The sequence below is a fragment of the Leptonychotes weddellii genome, chromosome 15, assembly GCF_054177405.1.
Source record: "Leptonychotes weddellii isolate Sample4059 chromosome 15, ASM5417740v2, whole genome shotgun sequence".
NCBI classification, from domain to species: Eukaryota; Metazoa; Chordata; class Mammalia; order Carnivora; family Phocidae; genus Leptonychotes; species Leptonychotes weddellii.
Genome location: NC_138383.1, coordinates 29,105,468 through 29,124,737, shown reverse-complemented (window position 1 = coordinate 29,124,737; position 19,270 = coordinate 29,105,468). Strand labels below are relative to the sequence as shown.

Genomic DNA, 19,270 nt, shown 5'->3' with positions numbered 1-19,270 from the left:
GCGCGCGTGAGGACGTCTGGGGAGCGCGCGCGCCGCCGCCACCGCCACCGCCACCGCCACCGCCGAGCTGGGCCGGAGTTGCCGGTAGTGGGGATTTAAGGTGATGGCCTTGACTGAAGGCCTCGAGCCGGGGTCTCCCGCTGTTGCTGCAGTCGCTGCCGGGGCCTCCGTTCACTCATCGTCATGAGAGGTCAGGCCTGGGGGGAAGCGGGCTGAGGCGAGGGGCCGCGGCGAATGGTGTCTGGGGGTGGGGGTGGGGGGAATAAGTGAGGCACTCGGAGCTCGAACGTGGGTGGAAAACTCAGTCCTGGGGATTCCGGAAGAGTTGCGTGCGCGTTTGCTTTTCTTAAATTTTTCGTCCCCTTTCTTGCTTGTGCTTGGAGGAAAGTGGGAAGGTTCTACGTTATATATGGAAAAAGAGACTGTCCCGTACAACGTTGGTCTTCGGAGGTTTGAGGGAGTAAATAGCACCTGTGGCGTCGGAGCATCGGTGAAAGCCTTTAGTGAAAGGCACTAAAAACCACACCGCCGTACAGTAACTGGAAAAAAAAAAAAAAATCAAACTTAGGAATGAAAGGGAATGACAGAACATACCCTGACGTTAACCCTAGCTTCCTCCTACGGGCAGACTGGGATAAGGCTCTGGCATCTTCCAGGGCGGCCCACACTGGTCATTTAGGGATCCTTCCCTGCCAGTGTCTTTTGCCCTTCCCACCCCCCCCCCACCTCCCCAAAGATGATGGCATTTTTAATGGGCAGACTATGTAACTATCCTTACTCAGACTAAAGAGTTACCTAGCAATTACATGGCGACTCCCTAAGTCTCCCTATTTTAAAGGTATTTGGGTAGTATTCTTTTGTGGGGGAAGGTGATACTCTTGGAAGTAGTTATTAGAAATCTTTTAAGCCTGGGGAAAGCTATTTCAGCATAAAACGAAATTTGTAGGTCACCTAAATGAAATGTTTACTATTAGTTTTCCATGATACTTTAAAAGGCATTAAGACTTGATTTTTTTTTCTTCCTAGTCTTTCTAAGCATTAAAAAATACTGTCTCACTTTTATGAAATGTAGAATCTCCATCAGAGATGAAACTGCTCCAGTTGGGCAGAGTAAATATACTGATGTATTCAAGTATGAATAAGTATTGGTACATTATTAACATCTGCTGGGCACTTATACTTTGACAGTTTTGCTCTTTCCTTCTGTATTTAGAGAAGAGGGCATCTGAAACTAAATTTTTTTTGTAGCAGATGTTCCTTAAAAAATAGTTTGGGTACAGCAGCAGAGCCTTGGCATTAAGGGGGAGGAGTCTAGTAACAAGTGATAGGTAATCTGAAGATAATTCATCAACTATGACTGTTGGCCCTCTACTGTAATGAATAAAGGATTCCTACTGAGCAGTATATTGTCCGTATTTAACTGTTCACTTAGAATATTTTATGCTCTTTGATTTTTAGGAAATAGAGCCCTGGAGCAAAGAAATCTGGATCACATAAAAAGTATTCAAGGGTCATGCAAGCCAACTGTAGCCAACTGCACAGCCCTCCAGGAGCTGCAGGCAATGAGGATGCCTCAGCCTCCCAATGTGTCCATACAAAATTGACAGGAGAAGGTTCTTGTCTTCATTCTGGAGATGTTCATATCCAGATAAACTCCATACCTAAAGAATATGCTGAAAATCCAACATCCAGAAATATAAGGTCAGGTGTCCATAGCTGTACCCATGGATGTATACATAGTCGATTCCGGAGTCACTCCCAGAATGAAGCAAGGCAGTCTGATGATACTGCCACAGAGTCTGGAGATCACGGTAGCAGCTCCTTCTCAGAATTCCGCTCTCTCTTAAAGTGGTTGCACAAAAGTCTTCCATATATTTTGATTCTGGGTGTCAAACTCGTTATGCAGCATATAACAGGTAGGGTATAATAAAACATTGAATTGTTTCATTGTCAGTTAATTTTATTTCTTTACTGGTAATCTGTCTGAACCTTTGTATTTTGTTAGCTTTTAAAATTGTACATGTTTCCTTTAAATTCATGTCATTGTGTTAGCTCTTGGATTTTTTTTTCCTTTCAATTAACTGGAACTTATCTCCTAACAGGAATTTCTCTTGGAATTGGGCTGCTTACAACTTTTATGTATGCAAACAAAAGCATTGTAAATCAGGTTTTTCTAAGAGTAAGTATACGAGTAACTAAAAAAACCATTAAATGTTTGTGTAGAATTAATTATATACTCACTTTTGAGAGAAATAGGAATTAAGATCATTTTCTTGACAAATTTAAATAGACATGTCATAGCATCCATGATATATTAAATTTTGTTATCTAAATGATCTGTCCTAATGTTAAATTGTTTCACTTTATTTTCTTTGTATGTTGAGTCCCTGATAGAAAAGCTCGATAGTATTAAAAGATTTAGAATTCACTATTTGATCTGATTTGTCAAATGCCTTCATATTTTGAGTAATTTGACCAAACTAGGTAATACAATATCATTAAAAAATTTAGCTGTTGCCCTATAAAATTTAAAATAGTTAAATGTACATCGAATAGGTATTAAACTATTTAGGTCTCTCTTATTTAAGGAAAATTGAACCCCATAGTTTTTCCATAACACAGATTATAAATTATTAGTCATATAAATTATTGGAGAAAACAGGATTAGTTTATAAAATTTCACCTTCAAGCAACTTTAAAGGGCTGTATCTGTGTAAAGGATCATACATTCTGACCTGGATATTTGTAGTTAGAACCTGTCAAACCATAAAAATGTAATTCAGGGTTTAAAATAGGTAAAACTTTTATAGATTTTATTTGACAGAGAGAGACGGTGAGAGAGGGAACACAAGTGGGGGAGTGTGAGAGGGAGGGGAAGGCTTCCCTCGGAGCAGGGAGCCCGATGCAGGGCTCGATCCCAGGACCCTGGGATCATGACCCGAGCCGAAGGGGGACGCTCAACCGACTGAGCCACCCAGGCGCCCCTAAAACTTCTAATTAAACTAGTAATTAAAACAATTTTAAGGGGCGCCTGGGTGGCTCAATCGATTAAGCATCCTACTCTTGATTTCGGCTCAGGTCATTGTGAGACCAAGCCTCTGTCAGGCTCTGCGCTCAGTGGGCAGTCTGCTGCTTGTCCCTCTCCGCTCCCCCTACCCCTACCCCATGCATGCTCTCTCTCAAATAAATCTTTTAAAAAAATTTAAGTGAGGGGCACCTGGGTGGCTCAGTTGGTTAAGTGTCTGTCTGCCTTCAGCTCAAGTCATGATCCTGAAGAAGCAGGGAGCCTGCTTCTCCCTTTCCCTCTGCTGCTCCCCGTGCTTGTGCTCTCTCGCTCTGTCAGATAAATAAAATCAATCTTAAAAAAAATTTAAGTGATATTAATAACAAATTACCTTGTTAAAATCTTACTGAATTGTTTGGAAATTCTAAAAATTATACTTAACAAATCCTTATAATTTAAATGCATTTTTAAAGTTCTGTTTTGTCAGGGAGGCAAAAATAGGTAAAGTTTGTACTTGGACGGGTCCTTTAGGTCAGCTGGTAGAAGATTGGGCTTCTTTGAAGCCTGGGTAATGTGGGTTATGTTTTAATACAGTGAAGAAACCTGTATTTTGAAAAATTTGTTTAAATATGAGTTCTGTTTTGTTCACTAAAGATAGTGTGTGATGATGTACAATTTAACAATATATTTTTAATAAGATTAGTCTTAAAATGTGTTAGTCATTAAATAAAATAGTTTAATGTTATTTATAATTCTGGCATAATTCATAGTAACAAATTATAAAATTGTTTATTTTTCAGGAAAGGTGCTCAAAGATTCAGTGTGCTTGGTTACTGGTATTCTTAGCAGGATCTTCTGTTCTTTTATATTACACCTTTCATTCTCAGTCACTTTATTACAGGTAATTTGAGGTCCAAATACACAGTCACATTTTTATGTAATCATTTATTTCATAGCATTTTGCATATATCTTAACTTGCACATAATTATTGTTAGAGTTCAATTTTTACCTGTTCCTCTCCTTCCAAGATTAATAGGTCTAAGTGACTTATTCACATTTGTGTATCAGTGCCTTGGCTCATAGCAGGTACTATTTAATTTTTGATACTTAAATTTTTAGCTATATAATCAATAATTTTGAATATCATTAGGTTTTTGGTGGTGGTCTTTTTAAATTTTTATTTATTTTTGACAAAAATTATATATACTTAATTTATAAGATGATGTTTTGATATATGTATACATTATGAAATGATTACACAATCAAGGTCATTAACATATCCATCACCTCCCTTAGTTATGTGTGTGTGGTGAGAATACATGATCTGTTTTTAGAAGCAAGGAGAGGACTTACTAAAGGACAGTACTTAAGTTTCCATGTCAGATGGAAGTGTTTTGAATTTTTGGCTTTAATCAGATAATTAGAAGTTTTGGCTTCAGTAGAGCTAGAGAGATGTGGACAGTCTGGGATATACTTTGTAGGGGGACCCGATAACACTCAGATTGCACTGGGTGGGTAGGTAGGGGGTAAGAATCAAAGATGACACCTAGGATTTAGTCTTAGCAACTGGCTGGATGGTGATGCCATTTATGGGCTGGGAAAGACTGGGGAAGGAACTGGTTTTGATGGGAAAATCAGTTTTGCTTTGAACATGTTAAGTTGGTGAGATCATGTAAAACTGTTAAAGTGATTATAGCTATATGTCATGAGCTTAGAATTAAGGTTAGGGCTATAAATTTTGGTGTTATCCAGCATATGGTTGATATCTAAAAACTATGGAACTCACCAAGCCTAACGAGGGAAAAAAAAGTATAGACAGGAGAGGGGGCAGGACTGGACATGCCTATAATTAGAGGAGCAGCAGCAAAGGAGATTTAAGGAACCATCAATCACATAATGAGAACTAGAAGAGTGTGATGTTAGAAGTCTAGGAAGAAATAATTCAGGGAGGGAAGATGGAAAACAAGAAGTGAACTTTGAGTTCAGCAAGACGGAAGGAACTGGTGATCTTGACAAAAGCAATTCAGGGGAAACGAGGGAACGGAACCTTGATTGGGGTTGGTTGAGTAGAGAATGGCAGATAATCTAGTATTTAGTGAATTTTTTAGATTACAGGCTAGCTTTCCAACCATGACATGCTGGGAAGACTTGTTTTTCTTTATTCTATGGAGGAAAGATTTGAAATTTAAACATTTGAAAAGTCTCTTTAAAATAAGCAAAATGATTTTCCATTCTGTTTATTACATGAACTCTAACATCTTGCCAAACTCACATTTTTTACACATCAAATTAAAGTAAAATATTTGGTAGCAAATTTAAAACCCTTATCAAACTTGACCTTTGTATGTTGCTCCGGTTAAGTTTTGATATTTTTCTATTGGTAGCTTAATTTTCTTAAATCCTACTTTGGACAATTCAAGCTTCTGGGAAGTACTTTGGATTGTTGGAATTACAGACTTCATTCTGAAATTCCTCTTCATGGGCTTAAAATGCCTTATTTTGTTGATGCCTTCTTTCATCATGCCTTTTAAATCCAAGGTAAGAAACTAACATTGTTTATTGAAAAAATGTTAGCAAAACCACATTAATGCTATTTAGTCTTTGTTGAAATGACTCTTTTATAACTTTTCAGTTTCCTAAATAACCTAATTTATCTGTATTACCTCAGACTGGCAACCACTGCTCAAAGACTTGAACCCAAATATTAATCTAGTCCAATAAAATCAGAATTATATTTGCTTCAGAATAATCTAATAATCAGTCCCCACATCACATATAGAAAAATAAAATCTAGATTTGTACTTCTGTTCTCCTCCAGGGCTTTGTCAGTTAATAATTGATAACTGACTGTATTCAGTGTTTTTCCCATACTCAGTAAAAACTTTAATATAAATTTTTGTAATCAGCAAAAATGTAAGTTTTACTTACAGTATACATAAAAAATTTTCAGTCATTCTTTAGAAATTCTTTAGAAACAGTAATTGTGAAAACGAGGTTGAGATTGTCAGTCATAACCATTATCATTATGAAGATTAATTTCATAGTTATTGTGCCATATGCTCATGATTATTTCAGTCCAATATGAAATATTTGTGCTATGTATATAAGTAGCTTGTGTAGCTGTTTTTTTTTTCTTCATTTTTAGGGTTACTGGTACATGCTTTTAGAAGAATCATGTCAGTATTACCGAACTTTTGTTCCCATACCAGTTTGGTTTCGTTACCTTATAAGCTATGGGGAGTTTGGTAATGTAACTAGACGGAGTCTTGGGATATTGCTGGCTTTACTCTACCTCATACTAAAAGTAGGTAACATGGGGTGCCTGGGTGGCTCAGGCCATGATCCCGGGGTCCTGGGATCAAGCCCCACGTCGGGCTCCCTGCTCAGCAGGGGAGTCTTCCTCTCCCTCTCCCTCTCCCCCCTACTCGTTCTCTCTCTCTCCCTCTCTCTCTCTCTCAAATCTTTAAAAAAAAAAAGTTGGGGGCGCCTGGGTGGCTCAGTTGGTTAAGCAACTGCCTTCAGCTCAGGTCATGATCCCAGGGTTCTGGGATCGAGTCCCGCATCGGGCTCCCTGCTCTGCGGGGAGCCTGCTTCTCTCTCTCCCACTCCCCCTGCTTGTGTTCCCTCTCTCGCTGTGTCTCTCTCTGTCAAATAATTAAATAAAATCTTTAAAAAAAAAAAAAAAAAAGTTGGCTTAAATCTATAAATTGAGTAAAATATTCCATAATTGGATTTTAAATATATTTAGAATGAAATGAATGTGCAATAAGCATTGTTAGTATCAGTATTTGATATTATGGGATTTTAGCTTCTATCTCTGGGTTTAACAGATAGGGCTCTTTGAATTAAAAAATTCTCTCTTATTTCCTCTTTCAGCTTTTGGACTTTTTTGGACATCTGAGAACTTTCCGACGGGTTTTACGAATATTTTTTACACGACCAGTAAGTACTTTTTATCAGTTAAAAAAAAACAAACACTTTACCTTTCTTCATTATAAAAATGTTTTAGTTCATAAATTTTACAAGTATGGATTTCATAGGGAGCCTGGCTGGCTCAGTCGGTAGAGCATGTGACTCTTGATTTTGGGTAGTGAATTCAAGCCCCACATTGGGCATAGAGCTTGCTTTAAAAAAAAAAAAAAAAAAGTGGATTTCATAATTACATGCTTTTTTAGTACTTTGGCACATGGGGCTATAATAATAATTTCAGTTTTATCTCTGTGATCAGTTTCTTGACTTGAATGTTGACAACCACCTGATAGTTGATGTGGTGCTTATATTTTTCAATGTGCCACTTCAGATCACTTGATGTAAGGGTTTATATACATTCCCTTAAAAATCTTGTCATGAACTTTTGTACTTCCTTTTTTTAAAAATTCACATGGGGTGCCTGGGTGGCTCAGTCGGTTGAACATCTGACTCTTGGTTTCAGCTCAGGTCCTAAATCTCACAACCCCGTGTTGGGCTCTGCGCTCCACAGGGAGTCTGCTTAAGATTCTCTCCCTCTACCTCTGTCCCTTCCCCTTCAGCTCCCCTTGCTCACGCATGCTCTCTAAAAATATATAAATCTTTAAAAAATTTTTTTCACAGATGGTGGTTTTGTGTGCTTCCATTAACTCTTTAGCTCCTATAAAAATGTTCTCATTATAATTTATTGTGTATATGAGAAAAGCTCCTTACCAAAAATATCCCTTGAAACTTTCTTACTGGAAAAATTTCCCCACCAAGTCAATTCTTTAATGCAGTAAGTTCACAGCATGGGATTTAACAATAAATTGAGACTCCATTGTCAATTATAAACTTGATTATTATGTGATTCCACTGATGTTACACACTGCAGAGAAAGGCTCATTTGCTATTTAGTAGCCTCAAAGGTTGTCAATACTCAGATGTGGACACTCTTTGGCTAGATGTAGAGCTAGTAATCTTCTATTTTTTTAAAGTAAGCTCTATGCCCAATGTGGGGCTTGAACTCATGACCCCGAGATCAAGAGTCACATGCTCTACCAACTGAGCCAGCTAGGTGCCCCTAGCATTACTAATTTGGTAACAAGTTTTGCTGCATCCTATTCAGATTTCTTTCTTTAGACAGGTACATTAAAATTGAGAGTTCTTTGATGAAGTTTATTCAATTGATTATATGCGTTATCAGCCATTTTACTATAATTTAGTAAGGCCTGTGCTGAAATACTTTGATACTCATTCTTTGTGAGGCATAAAGAGAAATCACAGTCTTTGATACTCTTTGATTTATTCGTGAGTCTCATGAATACATGTATACACATATTCCTGAACTTTGCCAGGGAAATGGCAATCACCATCAAAATAAGTCTTCACCTGAAGGGAGTCTGCAAAATGCCAGACAGGAGTGCTATTTTTTTTTTTTAAGATTTATTTATTTATTTATTTGAGAGAGAAAGCGGGAGGTGCAGAGGGAGAGAGAATCTCAAGCAGCTGTGCTCAGGCCCCCAAGGCAGGGCTCAATCTCATGAGATCACAACCTAAGCCAAAACCAAGAGTCTGAAGTTTAACTGACTATACCACCTAGGCACCCAGGAGTGCTATTTTAAAAGTTTGTCAGCTTATGCTTATATATCTGCAGTGCACTCTGCTAAATGACATTTTAATGAAGGAAAATTGGCACCAAGATCATCCATCAGTATCCCAGTTTGTTTCTGGAATCTTTAACTTAATCACCAGACTTAAAAAAAAAAATCTTATTTTTAAATATTTTTGTCCTTTGAGTCTTCGTTTGATTTTATTAACTCTCAGTATTTAGTAAAATAAGTTTAGATCATAGCCTCAGGTTGAGTCAGGTCATGCTTTGCTCTCATTACCATGACTGAACTTGGGTATTCTTACTTCTCTTCAGCCACCTTTTCCTCATCATTTCTACAAAAAAGTGATCTCATTGGCAACATTTTGTCATGTCTAGTTAATGACTATGGTCTACTGAATTTGGTGATGAAGTTATTAAGGTCTTAAAGAGATCAAAAACTTTAAGGACTTTAGGAGAAAAGGAAATTCAAAGAATTGTGTTACCGAATTGTGTTACCGTTCAATCTGTTTTGACAGTTATAACTACCCATGACATTTTGCAATTCCAGTTCTTTTGTAAAATTTTATTTTTTCTTAGTACTAAGTGTTCTCTGACTTTTGTGATAATTAAGGATGACGGTCAAATTATTTTTAGATTGAGTAACAATCTTCTTCATATTCAGTTCACTTAGCTTTCAAAAATTCCTGGGTCACATCCCAGTATGTCTGGACCTATTGAATCAATCTCCAGTGTGGAGCACAGAAATCTATTTTTAAAGTTATCTCTACATGAGTTACATTCAGCCAGCCAAGCTTTGAATGGACTGTTCTGAACCAATGCCATAGGTAATAAGTGGGCTATTTGGTAATACCAGGTCACATAATACGTGAATATAGATTTTATAATAGTTCTATTTCAGATTGCTTAGTCTCTTAAGCCAGTTGAATTTGTACCACTATCATTATTTGGGAAGTCAGTGAATCTTAACAATCTTCCAAGATCCTATTATGTATCTGATGAGTTCACCTGGATGCATGCAGTCCATCAAGACATGGTTCAGCTTTGAAATATTTGTGTCCTTCAGGAGAGTTTTCAAATGCCTAGTTCCAGGGAGATTTGAGAAATACAGTATCACCTATGTATTTGAGTAACAGGAAAGAAAGATTTGTAGATGAACAGAACTTTTTATCTTCATAGAGTTATGGAGTGGCTGCCAGCAAGAGACAGTGTTCAGATGTGGACATTTGTTCAATATGTCAAGCCGAATTTCAAAAACCAATTCTGCTCATCTGTCAGGTAAGTGTATATATATATATAAATTTTTTTTAAAAGATTTTATTTATTTATTTGAGAGAGAGAATGAGATAGAGTATGAGAGGGGGGAGGGTCAGGGAGAAGCAGACTCCCCGCCGAGCAGGGAGCCCGATGCGGGACTCGATCCCGGGACTCCAGGATCATGACCTGAGCCGAAGGCAGTCGCTTAACTGACTGAGCCACCCAGGCGCCCAGGTAAGTATATTTTTTAAGCATACCAAATACAGCACTTCTCTGAGTCACAAGTCATATTTATATTAGTTCAAAGGAAAAATCTACAGTGTTTAGCCTAAAGTAGCATTCAGGCCACATACTAGTAATTTCTTACCTATAATCAGGGGTTTGGTACATTAGCTAAGTCTTGTCCCTTATGTTCTAATGATTTGTATGGAGAGGAATGTATGTAAGGCCCTTTCCTATACTTTATGGCAGTTACTCACAAAGACTTTATTAAGCTTTTAAGTCATTATACTTAAAAGTTATCGTCTAGAGATAGCTTATATTATATATATACATTATATATAGTTTATATTTATTAAAAATCGTTAAATGAACAGTCCAAAGAACACTAGTGGCTCTGCTACTGACACTGCCTTGTGTCCTTGAATGTCCTATTTGTTTTCTTATTTGTAAAATGAAGGGATTAAGTGTTCTCCAAAATGCCTTTCAGCTCTGGAGTATGATTCTCTGCAGTGTGATGATTTTAAAATTAAAATGTTACAAAGTATAAAGCCTAATTTTTAATTCCCTTACAGCATATATTTTGTGAAGAATGCATTACCTTATGGTTTAACAGAGAGAAAACATGTCCACTGTGCCGAACTGTGATCTCAGACCATATAAACAAATGGAAAGATGGAGCCACTTCATCCCACCTTCAAATATACTAAGTTGTACAAACTATGAAGGCCACAAAACATTAATTTCATTTGGTTACACTGATTATTGATAAAGACATTAGAATGGGTTTTCAGGACTAGAAGTTAAGGAAAATGTTTCCAAATGGTTTTAGATTATTATGGTAAGACATGAGTATGTAGTCTAATTTATCAAAAGATTAAATGAAAGAACCTTACGTTTTAAGAAATATATAAGTAATGTTCAGCCTAATGCATATGGCACATTTATTCTGTCCTAATTATTTGACAGGTGGTTGCAGTGTTAAATTGTGAATGTTTTCTCATTAATGTTACCAAAACGGCAATTGGGTAACTAAAACTAGTGGTTTTAGAGGAACTCAGGTATTCTTTTCCTGACATTGTTTTCAGAATAAAGAATATTTTTCATAATATTTTAAGATACACATTATCTGAAAGTAGAATTTTCTTTAGCATTGACTTTTGTAATTCCCAGTCTAAAATTTCTTAAAATTTTCATAAAGTTTGTATTTTTAAATGAAAGTTCTAAAAGCTATTTTTTATCTGTAAACAATCAGATTTTCTAAGTGCAGATTAATTTACTGAGGATGATATATTTTAATACTGTATTATTCTTTGTAGTATGCTTAGCAATCAGTTTGTGGACCTCATACATACAATCCTGCCATCAGCTTTAATGTACATGATCTTGCTTTTTGTATAGTGCCATGAACTATTTTAAAGTAACTATTAAAATAACCACATGGATTACAAACAGCTGGCTTCACTGATGATTTGAATAGTGTGATAAAGGAGACCTACTCAAACTCTAAAAAATAATTCCCCTTATAAAGTCTTCTCCAAAAAGTTTTGGAATCTTACACGTGAGTCATCGTTACTTGGGAGATTAAAGCTTGCACTCAGAGCTTCCAGAAAAAGCCTTAGTGTAGTTTTGTTCGCCTCTAGGTACTTGTGCAGTGTGATAGAAAAGGCAATGAGGCAATTTCTCTCTCCCCACGAAACCTGTAAGGCAGAATCAAATCTTTAACAGAAGTATGAAGGGCTGGTTATATCTAGAGTAGAAGTTTCTGCCCATTTCCTCTACTACCATTAATCAGTTTGCACACAAGGAAAAGATAGTGGAAAGGAAAAGGTGGGAGGTAGAAAATAAATTTGCAGTATTAAGACAAAGTCTAAACCAGCATATGGATTAATGACAGTGACCAACCAGCTACAGATTAAGTCCTTTTCATGCCTGTATAGCCACCCAAATTGACAAAATATTAGAAAGCGGGGCACCTCCGTGGCTCAGTTGCTTAAATGGCTGCCTTCGGCTCAGGTCATGGTCCCACAGTCCTGGGATCCGAGCCCTGCATCGGGCTCTCTGCTCAGCGGGGACCCTGCTTCTCCCACTCCCTCTACTGTTTCCCCCACTTGTGCTCTCTGGCTCTCTGTCAAATAAATAAAATCTTAGGGGAAAAAAAAAAAGAATACTAGAAAGCCTGTAACTATTTTTCCTACATTAATTGCCAGGTTTTAAGTACAACTGTTGCTATTCAGTGATGATATATTTAACTATTACCTACTTTGAGAACAGTTGCAAATATTGAAACAAGCTTACTTGGCCTTAACTCACCTTCTTGACTGTGATGAAGCCAACAGTTATTTAGGTGTACAGCAGGAGATGGGTGAGAAAGGCAGTTTGGGATTAGAATTTGAGTGTGAAAGATAGCTGTGCTGATTTCCTATTACCAATACAAGAGTAGCATCTTACTCACATGGGTAAGCCCTATTACAATACCTACTCTTCTTACCCTATGGCTATATGGATAGTGTTGTTTTTTAATATGATTTAATAAAAAAGGAGGCTCATGATAGACAGTTGGGTTTTTGTTTTTAATGAACAAGAAAGCAGTTCACATATGAATTTAAAGGGGGGGGGATGTAATAGGAGAGCTATGCCATCCACCAACAACACTGATGAACTGGAAGCATTTCTCTACTTCTTCACCTCAAAAATGGAACAGGGATTCAAAAACCCATTTATTCTGTGAATTCAGATCACACCCTCTGAAAGACTTTTATCAGCACTAAAAGCCACAACCATGTTTTATAAAAAAGTCAGTTTGAGAACTTCTATACAGAAATCATCCAAGTGTGATAGAATTACTTCAAATAAGTGGCTTATACTAAACACCCATCTTACACTAGATATATTGAGACATTACTTAAAAACAGATTTATGCACTACATTATGTAGTACATACACATCCAGTAACCAAATGTAGTTGACAAGTGTGGCTGAACAAACTGTTGACTGTTAGCACAAGAAAGTCGTCCTAGTGTATCTATGTGAAGTTATTTTTCACATGAGTTTTTTTTAAGCAACCAATTCAACTATTGGACAGAACTTGGAAATTACAAGTGTGTAACATCTAATATATAATATCAGTTCTAAAACTTGTTATATATTTAAGTAGCTTAAATTGCTCAGCAGAAACAGTTTTACAACTGTCAGTCCTCACATATAAGCAGTTTATTAAATATGAGAACCTGAACATACCTGGTATGTTAGCGCAAAAAAATTACTGAAACCATTTGTGCACCTGATTGATATTTCTTACTATCTTAGAATAATAAAAAAAATCACTTCTATTTTATGTTCATTCAAATTTGCATTTAATTTCTATTTACATTCATTCAATCCAAAATCAAAATACTTAGTACAGTAAACTAAATACAAGATGAAAAGCAGAAAAATGTGTTACCCTCATAGCACTCCTAATAAGGCAGCTGAAGAATTTATTTACTCTGATAGATGCAAAGCCAACTTGGGATAGGAAAAAAAAATAATAGCTTAAAGAGCAAACACAGATGAACCCATCTTTCAGATGTTACTTCAGATAATCCACTGAGATAATACTTGTGCTGTAGTAAATTAAGAATCACACAAGAAAAGCTTTTTATCGATCAGCAACAGACCACAGGTCATGGTGTGACAGGTACTTTTATGATTGTTTTGTCCAGCTTGCTGTGTCTACTCCTATGAAAAAGGGTAGATGTTTGGACACTGATGTTTTTATTTGAGAAATTAACCATTTTCAAAGCCTCAAAAATCCATTCTTCATAAATTCAACATTTCTCATGGGAATAATCTTAAGATCTAACCCTTGTAAGCTAGGAACCATATGACTGAGTAACCAAAATAGTTAGGTCCTGTATTAAACACAAAATCCAAGGCTCAATATATTAATACTCCTGAAGATGCATCTTGTTTATAATCATTTATTAAAGAATGTTGAATTTATGGAGTATCATACATGCATTCTTACCCCCCACCCCCCAATTATCTTCTATCTCAAAAATAGTATGGAAAAATTCTTCTTGAAGTATTCAAATTAGGTGAGACCATAAAGGGGAAAAAGAACATAATTTTCCTAAAAATCTGGTTCAAGTTCAGTAATTCTTTACATTGTTAATCACAGCTGGTTTATAAATCCCAGTTTATTCTGTAATGCTACAAACCTTATAAAATCAAAATTAGTAAACTTCAGTTCTCAGTGATTATATTTTAATTAAAAAACAACATGTATAAAGTAAAAAAATATCCTGTAATAGCTGATTTTAAAGAAAATAAGTGATGAAAGAAAAGCACTTAATCTCTTTTATATACTTACCTGGAATAATCATAGAGAATCCTCTTAAGAAACTTAAGACTAGTAATATTGACATCATATATTTTAAACTATGCTTGGATTTTTACAAATAAATATAGGGTAAGCCATATTGCATAGGTGTGTGCTTTCTGTCTGTGACACTAAAGTGGCACTTGACATGTTTTCACAGTCATAGTAGGGATATCCATTTATGAAACACAATTTCTCCGTAAACTTGCCACAGCATAGGAAATTAATTTCACTCAATGTTAAGTTTGAAAAACTATTTGTATGGATGGTAGGTATGCAATTAATGCTTTTTATGCAGAAAAGTTGCAGTGTGTGCCACTACTGCTGGTAGTACGAATTATGAAAATAGTTCATGGGGCGGTTAGAGCCAGCCAATCACAGTGCAAGTATTACTAGTAAATAGGACTGAGGAGGACTATTTTGGTGTACAAATTTCTCTGGAATTTGGTTAGGCAGTCAACACTACAGTTAGTAAACACATTTGCAAACAAGTATCAGAGTAGCACGAGCCATTTATAGTCTGAAATAAAGCCTGTACGTATCACCACAGCTTTTGGGTTCTGTTTTTTCAGACATTATAAACTGTCAGAGAGCAAAGATCTGCACTCTAAGTACAATTTCTGCCCTTTTCATTACTGTAGCTTCTAATTTACTAGCTACAGTTACAAAGTTCTCAGTAGGCTGCTGCAATGAGGGAGGAGGGGGTCTAGAGGAAGTGATTAAAAAAAAAAAAAGGCTTTCTGTCCACAGATGAACTGTTACCAATTCTTTCATTTATTGCCACAATTGAAAAGGTGTATTTCCAATCATTCTTCATGGTTCTATTTTGCCTAATGTCATAGGATTTCATCTTACCTCACTCGAATTGCCATTTAAATAAGCAAAGCTTTACTCTTTTCTGACTGAATTCAACATGCATAAAGAATCTTATGGCTTGGATCCTATGGCTCAAAAAGGTTTGAAGAACATAGCAAGCAGCATCTATTTAAAAAAATTGTAGGGTTGCAAAATATTACAAACTGACTTTGCACACTCAGACTGAAGACATTATAAAAAACAAAAAGGTGGTAAGACTCAACTGCAACTGCATGATCATCTATTATATACCAGTATGCACTGAAATGTATTTTTATAAAGCTCTGCAGATATTAAACCCTTTCACCAGCTAAAGTCATGGAAATGCTCTCTTTAAGGCAGGAAGTATTTAAGAAAGGTAAAGTTACCTTTATTTTTATTCTTTGTACCTGTATATCACTTATGTCAATTTTGTTACAATTTCAAAAACATAGTGTCTTGTTAACATATTTCCTAAATTAAGCCACTAAGTTTTCTTATTCACTGTGGAAGACATTCATCAAAAGGCCATCAAATATTTTTACAATCAAAAAATGTAGCCCCAGTATAGGAGAAAGAAAAATACTTTTTTTTTCCCTTTTAAAACTGTTGAGGAAAAAAAATGTAAGGAAGGTAGACAGCAAAAACAGTTAAAAGTAAAACTTAAAAATCTTACCAATTTGCTGTAAAGAGATTAGACACAGAGAGTGGAACATGACAACACCCTCTTCCCCTGGATCTCCCTCTCTTCCTCACTTTACTGCCCTCAGTATGCATTTTATCCTGACTCTTTTTCATCCTTCTTCAGCCATGGGCTGAAAATATTTGGCATCTTGAACCAAATACTGGTATAAGAACAGGTGGCGATATTTTTCCAGTGCAATGCAGGCCCAGGACAAGGATGAAATGTAGGACATACAATTTATGCCCATTCCAAAGCTTCCAGTTAAGCTTAGCACATAGCAGTACTGCAAGTAGAAATGATTAAATAGATTTTTTTTTCTAGTATTACAGACAGGTATTGCAGCTGGGTTACTGAAAATAAACCCCAAGTCCACCCCAATCCCTCAAACGAGCCACAGCTGTGGTTAACAATGATTCATTTGCATTTTTATTATTTCACCAAGAGAAGAAACAGAAGTTGTCTGGCTTTCTTCACACCAACCAATAATTTTGCATTTTAAAGTTGGGATGTTTTCCATAATGAGCTGAATCAAAAATCTATTTGAAAAATATATATTTATATAAAAAAAAGATTCAGGTTGTTTGCACGTAAAACATCAATTGTTAAGTTTCTTTTGTCTTTGATTCCATGTTGCTGGAAAAAGTTTGAACAAGCTTGCATGCTAATTTGTCCTTAGTTGCAAGTATTACAGGCAATTTCATACTTTGCCTAATGAAAGGATAACCCTTCTTCGACACAATCAGAACTCAACAGTGATTCAGAAGCAACATCCTACCCTTAATACTGTCAGTTCGAGCCATGAAAATCCTTGATAAGGTTGAGAAGATGTCGCTAGGAATCAATTAATTGATGTGCCTAAGAGTTCCACAATACTATTTTGTTTTTTTTTTTTGCACCATTGATTGATTTTTTTAAAATCCATGTTTATTTTTCCTCTGTCCAAAGTGTTCAAATGTAATGACACTGACTCTTCAAGACTGTCATTTTGAGTCTTCTTGTTTCACCTTACAGGATGCTCACACATCCCTTCCCCACCTTTTTTGCCTTAAATTCATTAAAATCTTTGCTCTGTCATAGATTCATACGTAGGTGCTCTGGTCGTTTGGAGATCATGGGAAAAGCTTGTTTTTTGTATGGCCCGGAGTTCGGCTGTCGTATTGGAAGTGGTGCTGAAGCTTCCCCACTCATCGTCACATCCATCTGCTCTACTCCACTTGTTTCCATTGGATATTCCACAGGTGTCTGAGGATTTGCCGTGCTGGCTGAAGCACCTCTTCCCCAGAAATCCCCAGGAGAAAATTTGACTGGGCTTTAAGACAAGGAAGAGCTATCATTCATTTATCTCAAGGATTATCTCAACAAGAAATAATTCCCTTAAATTTCAAGGGAGTGGGGTAATGTGACATTTATTTTTATTTAATTTTATTTTTGTGTGAATTAGTACAAAGGCCATTGCTCCCCTAGACTAACTGCTAGAGTTTCCTAACTGGTCTCTTTACCTCTATACCTGCCTCTATAAAACCCTCAGTGATACTTTTTTTTTTTAAATCATTTTACTCCCCCGACTTAAAATAGCTTCCCATTGCATTTAAGATAAAATACTTCTCCAAACCTTTCTCTTCGTCACTCACCACACATCAGGAACATTGACCTTTCATTTCCAAGACCAAGTTTTTCCTCCCTTAGGGCTTTTGCATGGGCTGTTGCTCTACCTGTAACATCCTATACTTTTATTTTTTGTATGGGTGGCTTTTTCTCTTCATTCCTAGATGTTATTTCACCAGGTAGGCCTTTCTCTGACCACCATGAATACGAGCCGCCCTGTTATTCTTAGCTACCACCGCACTTTTTTTCTTCATATAGTAACTTGACATTACTTGTGATTACATAATTCTTATATTTCCTTCTTTGGTTATTTTAACTCTCTTCTCACTAAATTGTAAGCTTCATCAGGACAAGGATAATTCCTATGTTAATCATGTATCCCCATCATGCAACACAGCCCCTGGTATACAATAAATGTTGAATGAATGGGTAAAGACGACATTTGCCAGTGCAGCAGCTTACTTTCACAGGAGGGAAGGTAAACTATATAGCATACAATACAAGACGTAGATGCTGTGCTTATGTCAACCACAGAGAATATGACAGATCTTTCATTTACGTAACGTGGCATAAATTTCTTAAGCATACTCTTCCAGGTTAAAAAAAATAAAAAAGATGTGAGAATAACAAAGTCTGAATACCTGACAGGTGTTCGTGGGCTGCCAATAAATCTTCGAGGTGATCGGATTTTTGGTTCAAAGGAAAATTTTTCTTTCACACTTTCAAGTACAGATGGAGCCACATATGTAAAACCCTGAAAGATAGTAATTGTAGACTCCAGAATGGCGTTTTGTCATATACATGAAGAAAATGTGGTTTCAGTCTCTGACACACCAAAACAACAGTGCACACCTAAAATCACCACTCTGGGTCCTCCCATTTCCCCAGTCTCATTTCACACCTGTTAGCTTCTTTCCAGCCATTTCTTGAGGCACAGACCTCAGGAAGGCAGAATTCTATTGAGTCCCATATGCCAGTAAACAATATTCTACTTTGTTGAAAGAAAAACAAAATAGGAAAATGTAGGCTTCACATTAAGATATTAAATACCAAGATGAATGCAAAGAAAATTCTAGTGTTTCTAGCCCACATGCCCATGAGCAACTAAGATTATCACACCCCAAACAGTTTCTCATTATTAGGCCAAAGTAAAAATAGAATTCTCTAACTTGGCATGTGTGATCTCTCTGGTTTTATAACAATGATTGGATAGATTTGGTATTTTCTTGATGTGTAAGGGTCAACATTGTGAAAACCCTCAATTATAACAGGCAATTATGCAGTTTTATTAGGTTTAGTTCTTTCTTGGACCTTGCTATCAGACTACCAGGTGTCATTTCTCTTGCTGTAAATGTTTATCCCTTTAACAATCAGTCCTCCACCTAACTTCCCTTCCATTTATTATTCTAGTCACCTGTGAATAGGCATTTTGAGTTATAGTAAGAAGACTCAATAAGCCTCTGGGTGAAGTCCTAACAAGTGAGGTGCAATTCTATAGCGCATATGCTTCAGAAACCATTTCCCCACATAGTCCAGTGGGCTAAAGTTCTAACTACCAAGAGGGCGAGGCTGTGCCTTAATCATCTTTCAATTTCCTTTAATTCTGTGATAGGAATTTAAATAATTATTGAACTGAAGTTGCTCTGACCACAGTCTCCAGGTAAGTGGGATGTTACTGTTTTTTATTAGTTTTTAAGAGGGGTACCTGGGTGGCTTAGTTGGTTAAGCAACTGCCTTCAGCTCAG

General features: G+C 36.5%; 2 protein-coding genes across 7 annotated transcripts in view; one reads left to right on the top strand and one right to left on the bottom strand.

The window, feature by feature from the left end:
* Window positions 1–16: 16 nt before the first annotated feature.
* Window positions 17–17,128, top strand: RNFT1 (ring finger protein, transmembrane 1). Of its 3 annotated transcripts, none has more exons than XM_081806051.1 (9): window positions 17–190; window positions 1,459–1,916; window positions 2,103–2,179; window positions 3,805–3,905; window positions 5,390–5,543; window positions 6,151–6,309; window positions 6,882–6,947; window positions 9,742–9,840; window positions 16,998–17,128. In XM_081806051.1, the coding sequence occupies exons 2-9, from the start codon at window positions 1,514–1,516 to the stop codon at window positions 17,007–17,009; spliced, it is 1,071 nt and encodes a 356-aa protein (XP_081662177.1). In that variant the 5' UTR covers window positions 17–190; window positions 1,459–1,513; the 3' UTR covers window positions 17,010–17,128. The 3 variants fall into 3 exon arrangements, with proteins under 3 accessions (XP_081662177.1, XP_030891461.1, XP_006740369.1); XM_006740306.3 differs by lacking the exon at window positions 16,998–17,128 and adding an exon at window positions 10,614–11,492 and having other exon boundaries at window positions 19–190; XM_031035601.2 differs by lacking the exons at window positions 6,151–6,309; window positions 16,998–17,128 and adding an exon at window positions 10,614–11,492 and having other exon boundaries at window positions 18–190.
* RPS6KB1 (ribosomal protein S6 kinase B1) overlaps window positions 259–19,270 on the bottom strand; it is a 52,959-nt gene continuing 33,947 nt past the window's right edge. For 2 of the 4 annotated variants that reach the window (XM_081806037.1, XM_081806039.1), the window contains exons 14-15: window positions 18,167–18,279; window positions 15,602–17,229 (exon numbers count right to left, since the gene is read on the bottom strand). In XM_081806037.1, coding sequence (XP_081662163.1) covers window positions 16,992–17,229; window positions 18,167–18,279 — 351 coding nt within the window. In that variant the 3' untranslated portion in view covers window positions 15,602–16,991. Of the gene's footprint in view, window positions 540–15,601; window positions 17,248–18,166; window positions 18,280–19,270 lie in introns of those variants that run through there. The other 2 variants (XM_081806038.1, XM_081806040.1) reach the window with 2 other exon arrangements.